At 33.6% G+C, this 12,423-nt stretch overlaps 1 protein-coding gene across 6 annotated transcripts in view; it reads left to right on the forward strand.

Moving 5' to 3' along the window:
• The window catches only part of LOC106663339 (transcription factor HNF-4 homolog), a 40,003-nt gene that overhangs the window by 12,851 nt on the left and 14,729 nt on the right, over window positions 1-12,423 (forward strand). For 2 of the 6 annotated variants that reach the window (XM_014388106.2, XM_014388107.2), the window contains exon 2: window positions 1,203-1,310. The exons of 2 other annotated variants lie outside the window; for them this stretch is intronic. In XM_014388106.2, coding sequence (XP_014243592.1) covers window positions 1,203-1,310 — 108 coding nt within the window. Of the gene's footprint in view, window positions 1-1,202; window positions 1,311-3,289; window positions 3,384-3,823; window positions 4,011-12,423 lie in introns of those variants that run through there. 2 more of the 6 variants (XM_014388109.2, XM_014388114.2) reach the window with 2 other exon arrangements.

A 12,423-nucleotide genomic window follows, 5' to 3' on the forward strand; every position in this document is an offset into this window, starting at 1 on the left:
TTTTCTACTAATTCTACTAAACTACTATATTCTACTCAAAATATAAATAAGTATAGGATGACTTCTATAAACGGTTATTTTTATAGTTAATAATTTAATAATTTATATGCATGTCAACATTTCTTTCTTATAGGTCTTGCAAGTGTGAAAAACATTTCGTTTTCTATTAAGTACTATTACTTGACGTGTAATCGCCAAATACAAATTTCTCGCTCGGCCTGTGTTGTGGTGTAATGATTTTGCGCATGCAGAACCAATTAATCCTGCTAGATTTACAGTAGAAATAAGGAGATGGCCTTTATAATGTCATAATCGCACGTAGAGCCGCTTTTGCCAAACCAGCACTTAGCGCTAATAACGTCTTGGGAATTACATAGAATATCGTGTTTAGAAATGATTCGCCACCGTGTAAACCGTTCGAGACCAATTTCGGAAATCTAATTATGCAGTAGGGAAATAGCTCGTTTTGGAAAACGTTTCTAAATCCGTTTCCACCCGTGAAACGCGGAAAAGCGGAACGCAAGTGACGAATATTCACTCAATTTGACCAAATTTCGTACTTTACAAGATATAAACTTATATTTCAAGACTTTTTCATATCAGAATGCTGTTTTTATGTAATTTACTCACCGCGAATTCTCACCAATGCAGAGAACAGTACAACTACTCTTCGAAACTAAAAAAAAAAAAAAAGATCGACCGGAACAATAAAAACACCAACAATAAGTTCACTAGTTTTCGTGGTCCGCTTGACCAATTCATACTTTCAATTAATCAAGGTTTTTAGTTGAGATAAAAAGTCAGCGTCACCAGCGGGATTCGAACCCACGATCTTTGGCTAGATACGCCGCTGCTCTACCACTTGAGCTATCGTGACCTCGATCCACTCGGAAAAATGGCAAAAAAAGGAGGGAAAATTCAAAAGGTGGAGTTGAGATGGGAAGTTTGTGTCCGAGTGGATCGAGGTCACGATAGCTCAAGTGGTATAGCAACGGTGTAGCCGAAGATCGTGGGTTCGAATCCCGCTCGTGACGCTGACTTTATCTCAACTAAAAACCATAATTAATTGAAAGACACTAACAATAAGGTTCAATCACCAAAGGAACTTTCAAAAAACGACGACACACACCACTCATCACCTTATAAAATTGACTTGACTTCACAAAAATAGCACAGACCCTACACTCTAATTCGTCTTACAGACCAAACCAACGAGGATAGGCAGAACAGGATGATCGGTTACGACAGGATCATCACCCTACAGACCACAGAGAAATCTAACGCTCTGAGAAAACCAGGAAGGGATACAAGTAAGTTAACTCCATTTATATGCATATTTCCTTTTTAATATTATGGAAAGATTCTATAGAATTGTTATTGTGAATTCAATCATTTTTAAAAGTATTAAATGTCATCGTGTTCGAGGAGATGATTTAATTACATGCACCTCCATGACATATCAATATATCAAATATTTCTAATAAACTGTAAATGACTAATTTGACTAACGTACACGTAATGTCAGATACCCGTAATTTATAAATAAATCAGAACCGAAGATATAAAATAAAACATTTGAGTTTTTCAAATTTTTTGCCTTTCATGCTTCCGATTTTTTTCTTGAAAATCACAAAACTGAGAACTTTATAACTCACCGGTCTACGGAAAATTTTATTGAAGTATGGAACCCTATAAACTACACGTAAATGCACTAACCTGGAACACCTGTCATAAAAAAATGCCCTCGGTTGATCCAGCCCAAAATTATATAACAATTTGTATTCAAGAGATTTAAAGGGTACTTAAAAGGAATCAGATTTCTTTATTCAAATACAAATTTGTTCGCCTACTTTTCTGAAAGCGTCATTTATATATCGCATCTAATCTCGTCGTATTAAGATCCTGCTTTTTTTGGATTTTCTTACGTACAAAAAAAAATCAATTGATAATTATAACCTTACAATACAGGCTTTACAATAAAACATTTGATCATGTTCATTTCATTCTTTTTTCTCTCACTTATAATAACATAAAGGCCATAAGTTATTGGTATAAGTCAAAAAGGAAATATTCAGCTCTCTAAAAGCTGTGATAACTTTGAATTTGAATGAAATCAAAAGGGGTTATGAATTTTTCATTGGAAAACGGAAATCGGCGAGAAAAAAAATGCCCCCGTCTCATCCAGCCCAACAATGCCTGTTTTTTAATTGCTACAAAAATTACGATTTAAGGGTGATTTTTTTAAAGGAAGAAAGTAACGTCGATTTTCTTTTTCTACACCCTATAAATACAATTTTCCTCGGAATTTTTCCTTTTTAAATGCTTTCGATTTGTTTTCGAAAATCACAAAAAAGGGGCAATTGAAAAAACGCCTCCGGCAATCCGCAGGGAACTTCTGCCTAGCCTCTCAATTAAGCTTGCATACATATTTATTACCTCTTAAGTATTATATTAATAATGTATCAGGTACCCATTCTTTAAAATGGGGACTGACTGACTATAAAAACACGGAAATTTTTTTCCCAACATCGTTTAAAGTCTCAACAGAGTACAAAGGAGAAGAAACCCAGGAGAAAATTAGATACAATTGGATCAGGCGTTTTCATAAAATGCCCTAAACATGAGCAATCAAAGGGAAGTTTACCTCGGTTCCCATATCATATTCGAATGCAAAATAACCACTCAGTGGGGACATAACCTGGGATACAAAGAATACCCAGGGAAAGGTATTGTAGCATCGCAGTCAATGACCTAGTATTACTTAGGAGAAAGATCGAGTCGATTGCACTGAACTGAGGAACTATGAAAGTACAATAAGCCAAAAGGCTGCTGTGCTTGCGTAACAAAAAACCGCCACTTTCCAGTATCAATATTAATTATCGTCATTATCATCATCGCTTAAATTTTACAAAGTTTTGTTTCTGACCATGTTAGTGAAGTTTTTCATCGGATATGTACCTCCTACTGATACATGTTTACAACTATCTATTTGAATGTAATATTGTCGCTTTTTAATAAAATCAAACTTAATTTAATAAAGTTTTTTTTTTTGTAAAGTGGGACGTTTACGTTTTAATTTAATTATATGACACAAGGCTAATGAGTAGCGACACAATAAAAAATTAGCCCATATTTTAATTTTCAATCGAATATAAATGCATATAAATTTTTTACATCAATTATGAGTTTCTACCATTGTTTCCGATCCTGACTCATAAAAAACAGATAGTACAGTAAGAGTGGAGCGCATGTAAACAATATACTGGAACCCTTTGTTGGTCTAATACGAAAACTGAAAACATCAGCAATTGATTAAAGAATGTTCAGTTTTGTCAAGAACGTTGCAAGAGTGACAGTAATTAAAATGAGAACTTCCTTATGTCGTACGTACCAGTTGTTTGATTAATTGTTATTCTTGTATGTTTCTATGAATTATAGCCGGATGCGCTTAGTTTTTATTTATTTATTTATTTTTTTAAAAGGATTTGTATTTTAATTAGTCATACGTGATAAAATAGACTTTTTTGTTCTGAAGATCGCGTTAGAAATATGGTTTTCCCACCTAGCATATGAGAAACTAGCTCAATGAACTAGCGTGCACAGAAATTTAAAGACGAATTTTAAGAATCAGCGCATGCAGCAATTAGGGAGCTGAGAGCAAGAATACGAATGAAAGTTATTTAATGATTGTGTCAAATAATTGTCTAAAGCGTTTCTTTTGGATTTCTGAGTTCATTGTTATACTTTTAAAAATCGACATCTGCTAAATCATTCCCCCCACCTGAAACCGCACTTTTTCACACTTATAAACCCAACGGTTTAATCACTCGCGAAGGCGAAAGTGTAGTGCATTGAAAGAAATTCTTAGTCGATCGGACTTAGGCCATTTTTTTTTCTCTCGAATTAAGTATACAATAAACAATTATAATAAAACACAAACTAATCGGTTTGGTCTTCAGAGCTGATTTTACACAAGTGGCAATGGCAGAAATAAAATAGAATGTAAACAAGTAAGTACACATGTACATTTTTCCAAACTCTTATACAAAAGAACATCTCATAATTACATTTAACTTTCACTTTTATCAGGAAATGTAAAAAAAAAAACTTAAGCATTTTTATTATATCCAATAACATATAGGAAAGCACTTTGGACAATTTTTTTTTTAAACAACTGCAATAAATGTTTTCCGTGAGTTTTTGTTTTTATAAACGTTTTTTAAAAGTCTTAAAAAATCCGGTAAACAGACGGGCATTAAATACTTGTAAATGTTTTTTGTGCCATTTTTTAATCTATCGATTCTTTGTATTCTTCTCCAATTTGGAAGAAAATTTTGAAATTAAAGTTCTGCTTCTGCTTATAAACTGTACTTAAAATAAACTGAGCTTTTTTTCAATTTAATTTTAACGTGTTGCTTTCGATTAATATTACACATAGTTTTATCCTAATTTCTAGATAAAATCGACTTTATTCTTCTCAAAATCTCAACTATCGCGTTGTTATTTGAACAAAGAAATTTGATCGAAGATTTATTTTGTAAAGTTAATAAATAGTAGAATTTATATTTGAATAAAAAACGTTGTTTGTTAATCCGAGGAAAAACAACAAAGGATCAAATGCGATATATAAATGACAAAGAGAGGATGAGTCATTTGACAATATCTCATCGGTACTTTCCAAATGACACATCATGAGTACGAGTTTTCAATATGACGTATATTTTTAAATTGTTTAAATAAATGCTATTACTTACAAGAAATGTCTACGGATTAAAGTTATTGGATTTTAACGAAACTTGTTTTGGTGATCCTAGGTGGAAAAATATAAGTCTCGTGTCCGGGCGTTCTTGCTAGTTGGTTCTAGGTGTCAAGAATATTTTTTAAGTACTTTGAATAATTTTTTAAAATATGGGATTCTGTTTTGTTGATATAACCTTGTATCTACTTTTCCTCCCGCGTTTCATGTTCTTTGCAGTCTGTTGAGACTTTATAGGATGTAAAAAGCGTTTTCGGGTTCAGGTAGTCAATCAGTCCCCATTTTTAAGAATGGATGCCTGATTTTAATAATATATCATTAATATAATACTTAAAATAAAAATGTATGTAAGATTAATGGAAAGGCTAGGCAGATGTGCCCTGGGATTGCCGGAGGTCCTTTTTTTGTGATTTTCGAAAACAAATGGAAAGCAGTTAAAAAAACAAAAATTTCGAGTAAAACATTTTTAAAAAAAGTCAAGGGGTTTTATGGGATGTAGAAAACGAATATCGACTTTATTTCTTCCTAAAAAATATATATTTTAACCTAATATGCAAACAACCAAGAAATGATAGGTCCCATTAAAAAAATATTTCACGTAATCTGAATATTTTGTTAAATTATTATTAATATTATTAAGTTATTAATATTATTATTAATATTTTGTTTGTTTGTCCATTCTTTTTTCTTCTTACAAATAAATTAAAAAAATAAGTATAAGCAGGATAGTATTCAAGGAGAGTAGATCTATAAAATACAAAAACCTAAAGAAGCTTCCAGTAAAGTAGACCAAAAACAATTGTTGTTCGTATTAAGCACCCTTTCAAGCCCTTAAATAAGAATTTTGATAACAAAGAAATTTTTGAGATCGATGAGCCAAAGTTATTTTTTTCTCTCGCCTACTGCCTGTATCCCATTTAAAAATTCGTATCCTCTATCTACTTTATTAAAATTCGAAGTTATTACAAATTTTGGAAAGCTGAATGATTCTACTTTGAGCCTACACAAATAAGTTATGGTTATGCTATTATAAGAGAGAAAAATAAGAATGAAATCAACAAAAACTGATCACACGCTTTATTTTATTTTTCCGGTTATAATTTATTTTCGTAAGTGACGTTTGTGCCATTAGGTGAAGTTTGTACGAATTTAAATCGTTGTTAAATTTCCTGAGGATCGGTTGAAGCCCTTTTAAATTTATCACTTTTTGATTTTCGAAAATGAAAGGCATTAGAAAAGCGAACATTTTAAAGAAATCAGATTTCGATTTTACCAACAATTTGTATCCAGAGGTATTTACGGATGCAAAAATCGAACTTTCCTTCAAGTTACAAAACAATACGTATTTTAACCTGCTATGGAAAATGAATCAATCTTCGGGTATTTAAATTTGTATGCAGTAAAGTACATAGATGAAATATATACATACTTATTTTGTGACCGAAAGACGTAGCACAGTAGTTTTCATTTTTTCTAGCAAAAACGAATTTCAGCTTTTCGACTAAAAAAAAACACTAATACAGATTTTTCAGATAATCCCAAAAATTTTTTTTCTTATACTTTTTGCTTTCAATATGCTTTCCATGTTTTTGGCAAATCTGACAAATTTTTATAACATTGAAAGAACTTTACTGATCTACACGAAACTTTACAGAACATTTTAATTCAGATATAATGACACAAATCTTCGTAAATAAATCATAACCGTAGATATAAAACAAAACGTTTCAAATTTTGTTGTTAATTTCATCCTTATTTTTCTTAATGATAATGACATGCATTGTCCACATTTTCTGAAAGTATAGACAATCAGCTTTGCAATCGTTGTAATAGCGCGGACATACGATAAAATCCATAGGAACTATGCACTCAACTGGAACACCGAATTTCGGAAGACAAGCAAATTGCCTTCGGCTAAGACCAGAAATAACAATTTTTTGTTTGCTAGCAATAGAAGGAAACCATATTTCTATAATTTACTTAAATCAGGGAAAGTATTTTTTTCGGCTATTTTTCGACCTTGTTTCACCAAAAAAGGTTTAATTGAAATCGATGTTCCCTTGCGCCAGTAGCCGTCCCTTGTTATTTTTTTAATTTTTTTAAGGTAATATATTATCTTGCATCTTTAAAAAAATTTTAAATTGAAAAAATCGAGTTTTGATGAGTTGTTACATTGTTCTTTTCCAACATTTTAAGTCAATTTTAACCTTTTAAACTATCTTAACATTTAACATGTTCAACGTCTGTATTTTAAATCAGTCATAGTTTGAGAGGGGTGCTTTGTTTTAAACTGGTCTGAATAAGTAAGTTCGAGTTGTATGGTTGCAAGTAATTTACTGAAGTCCTACAATCTGGACGGGCAATAGGGTGAGAGGTCAAACGGGAAATAATTCTCGTCAAATTAACTGTTCACCACCCCCTGAGGACATTAAAACGTCAATACGTAAACCGTTTGTGAAAAAATAAAACATCCCTAAGAGTTTTCTTCCAGAAATATTCCAGAAATAATAACCAGTCTAAATTTTAAACGGAGGATTATCAACGAGCACGGGCGATTGGAATTCGCCAAGTGTTACTGTTATCAAGAGATACGACGACGGACATGTCAATTAATGTACAGTGAGGATTGTACATATGTATGGAACAATTCATTATGTAATTTATTTACACTGGTGTCGAGTATATCAGATGTGACCTTAGCACTCGCCAATTAAGAACTTTTCTAATTGGTATTGAATGCAAAGATGCCAATCTGTCTTCCTTCTTTTTTCTCACAAAAAAAAAATATGAAGGCTATTGAAAAATGAGAAATGCATGTAAACACTTTTTTATGGTAATGTGATATATATTGGTATATCCACTGTACATCAACAGAAAAAAGACACCAACTTCCATTCAACACAAATACCTAGGACTTTCCTGGATAGACTGGTGTGGATCCTCATACAAGACTTCAATGACAACAACTTAACAGAAGGCATGGACGACTACGAAGACTCCTAGAACCAAAATCACCAAACCGTCAAGACTCGACTAACCTTATACAAGACTTTACTGCGACCAGTTTGGACATACGGAGTGAAACTGTAGGCATCTCCAAGCCATCCAACATCCAGCGCATCCAATCCTTTCAATCAAAAGTGCTCATACAAATCGTCAAAGCTCCTTACTATTAACCTCACTATCCACAATGACTGACGATAGGTATGCTAGGTCTAGATTTGAAACTTTTGAAGTAGAGGACATCACCAAATCATTCCCCGAGATTAAATGGTCCAAAATCTTGGGGTTTGTGAACAGGTCCAAGAGGTTTATGCAGGACTCGTGAGCCGACCAAGTCCCGGACCTTTTAGGGATGGGGTACGAGTCTACCCAGCCATTTAACCCCTCGGGTCTTGGTCGCCCACTCTGCATAATATATATCCACAATGACTTCAACATTCCTTCTTCCAACGAACCATTCCCGATTTCAAAAGTTTCACACCAACCTCTCGATTCATCATAACCCTGCTCGAGCCCTCTACACACATTCCAATCCCGAGAAGCCGCCTTGTCTCCTTAATTGACGATGACCTCGAGTCTTCTTTGCCCCTTAATACCTCACGTTGAGTACCAGCATTGGCTGGCTTCTCATAGCATGTCTGGGTGCAACCCTAGCATTCGTGTAGTGCTGTGACTGTGAAAAGAAAAACGTACAGTGTCGCATTTGTAATATATACCAATCTGTATAGCCTACTAATAAATTAATTTAAAAATAAATAATTTTTTAAGCAATTGTACCAAAAAATCATATTTTTAGCGATTAAACGTCAATTTTGAACTTATGATAATTGACCTTTGAGAAAATTAAGTACGTGAATTTAAAGCTCTTTACTTGGGGTAAACTTTTCTATAAGCGGCATATCTGTCAGTATTTACAGAATTAGGAAAATTTTCCTTAAACTTTAAAAAAGAACTTTGAAAACGTTTATCTTCTAACTGATTTTATAATCTATTTGCTTAAGGTCACGATAAAAATCAAATGAATCTCATAGGGTTTTTAGTACCCTTTACATTGTTGTAATCAAATTTACAGAAGGAATAGCACTTTATGAGATACATCCATATTTGCTTAGTGTTCATAATTGACCATATTAATTATTCCAATTAATTTTTTTTTTTTGGTTGAGACGAAAAACCTTAGATAAAAAGAATAATTTGAAAGCTATGTTGTACTTTATGGAAAAAAGGTTGTGAAAGGTTGAACCTTAAAAGTGAAATATCGCTAATACAATTGACCATCACACTTTGGACAATAAAGGCTTTTTAGTCTAATTTGATATGTAGGATAACCAGGATCTGTTCACAGGACATTCTGTATGCATGAAATAATTTCTTCTACCAGTTTTATAGCTGGCTTAAGACAATTTGTAAATTTATAACGAAATACTTAGGCAAGCATTAATCTTTAATTAATTTAGTTTTAAAATGTAATAATTATTACTGCATAATGTCATAAAACGTACGGCGGCTTCTTTTAAAGCAACTGTACAAGGATAACCATGTGTCCCCATCAGTCGGATGTGCAATCTTTGGATTTATTCAATATTTATTAAAATTCTGAACTAAAATTCATCTTGAAATGTTGTAACCAATATGAGCTCCACCAGGACACACTAAGCAACACTGCACCTGATGGATACCAGCTAACACTGGCTTCTATCTCTTGACAGATGATCTCGGGTCACATGGGGAGTATTTGGAATGGAAGGTAGTAGAGGACGGAGAAGGCTTGAGCAATGGATTCAGGAAAGTTTAAAAGATAGAAAACTTTAAGAAACGGACCAATTCTTTAAAGAAACATTAAATATAAACTCCTAAAAAATTAATAGGGATATTGCCCATTCTGTAATATTTACTTTCCCTGGCATTTTTATTTTATTTTTGTTATAAATTTCATTAAAATTTGTTAGACATTAGTATGTTTTTTTTACTGAAGGAAGGAAATAAAAGGTTTTAATTCCATAATTTTTTATTGGACACATTATTCTTTTAAACATTCAATACCGCGTATAATGTCCTCTGTTGGCTAAAACCTGTGTGCACCTATTAGGCATAATGTTAACAAGGTTGTCACTAATTTCATAAGGAACTTCACTCCATAGACGTTGCAGAGCTGCATTCAGTTGTTGCAGGCTAACTAGCTGCGGATGGTGATCGAAAAGCCTTCTCTGCAACGCAATGGGATTGTGAGGTCGGGAGTCAATGAGGGATGGAGCAGATCGGAAATTCCCAGGTTTTCTAAACATTGGTGAACAACTCATCTTCTTATCGTCGTAATGCGCTGAAATCCACTACCAACCAGGCTTCCTATTGGCACTTCCACTCCCTCGGATTCGGGCTAAAGACCGGTAGAACATGTTCTGTGAAACGCCAACTCCCTCTGCGATATCCACTTGCCGGTGACCTCGATGACTCATTCTCACAAATAATGTTGCGAACTTCTGGTTCAAGATGATGTTCCTCCTCCCTGCTTCCTTTGATGCATTCTGTTGTTTCGTTCCTTCTGAAACTCGCTAGGAGGTCTTGGATTATCTGTGTCCTGTGAGTGAATTTCACTGTTTCCTCATTTTCATCCTGTATATTTGTCTAAGATGTTGTATGTCAGCGGTGTTTCCTTGTAAACTTTGAGCTAATAATGTTTGAGTTTAGTGCCTAGCTAAACACTATAATAGAACAATTATGGCTATGTTTTTGTTTTTGTATCCTTAGTTCAAGTTGAACTAAATACATCTCTCAATTGCTTGGGCTTCAGCCCGGATGGTACTGGTGTACTTTGCCACGGGTTCTGAGTAAGTGGTTTCAGGGCCGAACACTCCTGCTCACGTACGTTCTCACTTTTCAAGTTTCTTCTTTATTGTCATGTCTCATTTACGTCTAAGAGGTCTTTGATGTTGTCCAAGTCTAGGTATAGTCCTAAATTCTTTGTAGATATCTACGCACAGACGAAGGCATAGATGTTTTTAACTTTAACATAATTTGAACGAGCTGAAGAAGTTGTGGCAATTGAATGTGGCTTGAGTAGGATTTGAGCGAAAGATAAACATGATGATAGGACCAAGAATGCTCCCTTGTGAGACAGCCGAGTCGGTCTTGTCTATGAGAACTCATTCCTATAATAAGTTCGATAGGATTAGAAAACACAGGGTGGGTAGGAACTGCTTGAGTTTAAAGAGAACTTCCGGTTGCCAGATCCTGGTATCATGATTCCGAGGGAAAAGGTTGAGCTTTGGTCCAACAGGTTTTTCAAAGTTTTTAATCGATGGCGAATTTTCGTAACTGGTAGTTGGATATATTCTGCACCACGTCAATCTACAGTCTAGTTGAAGATGGAATTGACTTTGTCTAGTTGTATGGTGAATTGGAGGTGTTAATTTCTAGAAGTCCAATGCACTAATCCCGACTTCAGTCCGAAAATAACAATGTTTTGGTTTTTAAGAAGGAACATTAATGCCGTGTTTTATACCTTTTAAAATCATTACTTTTTGTAAGCAATGACCAATAGTAATTGATTGGTGTATTTTGGTTAATAAACTCCAGCCAAATGCCGGTCGTTGATGCGAAAATAAATTCTTCAAATGTAGTTTTAGTTTTTTCGTTGAACAATATTACGTTGGAACAGAAGATATTTCTCGAGCGGCTACGTCAAAAATGGTGGGCGAGGCCCACAGCCTGATCGAAATAATATTCGCCTCGTCGACAAAAAATATAATGCTTGACAATGCAATCTAGGAGAGAAAAGGTTCACTTTTTTATTTAACTATGCGGGCCAGTTTTATTTGGTTTAGTTGGTCGAGTTTGGAATGGTATTAGGTTTAAATATAAAAAAGTCCGATAACACTGATAGGGTGGTCATCTAAAGGCGAATTACCAGCAGGAGCATCTTGTTAAAACTTTATGAAAAGAATTTTACAATGATTTCTTTAAATGCTTTTCTTATTTAATTATTGGGGACGATAAATGTGATCTACAGTACATTTGCTTCTGGTAAGTTCTTCAGAATGTTTTATGCTGTTCTTCATCGATCTTTGAGAGTCTCAATCTCTCTTCCGTGGAAAACCTCTTTCTTAACAGATCGGTTCAGCTACTTTATTGTTTTTAAGCTGCCTGATGATCACAAATCAACTTGAAAATAGGTGTCTAATAGTATGAATGGACGAACACTACAAATAAACGGGTCACTCGTAAATAGTTATGATTTTTAGTATGATAAGATTAATAGTTTTGTTTAACTGCATTCCTTTAAAAATGTGACTATCTGTTATCATAATCACATAAATTTTACTAAGGTCAATATATTAGGACGTATAAAACGGCTCGTTTTATGCGATTTGATTAAAATAAACTTTTTAATTGGCACGTGATAAATCGAAAGACAAAGAACTAAATTTGTAGATAGCATTTGTTTTTGAGATCGTTATTTTCAGGTCAATTAAGGAAACTTACTTCGCTTTTCTGTTAATTCACTCACTAATTCCGCCTAATCGCATTGAATCGAATTTTCAAATTTCAAAATTCCTTTATTCCAAGTAATGAAATGATTAGTAAGAATGATTAGATTAAAAACGTTGTTATTTGATTATCAGAAAATTGTTCAACTTGCTCAAAATAAAAATAAATAAAATAAA

This window comes from Cimex lectularius, unplaced genomic scaffold, assembly GCF_000648675.2.
Source record: "Cimex lectularius strain Harlan isolate CLEC.00 unplaced genomic scaffold, Clec_2.1 scaffold221, whole genome shotgun sequence".
NCBI classification, from domain to species: Eukaryota; Metazoa; Arthropoda; class Insecta; order Hemiptera; family Cimicidae; genus Cimex; species Cimex lectularius.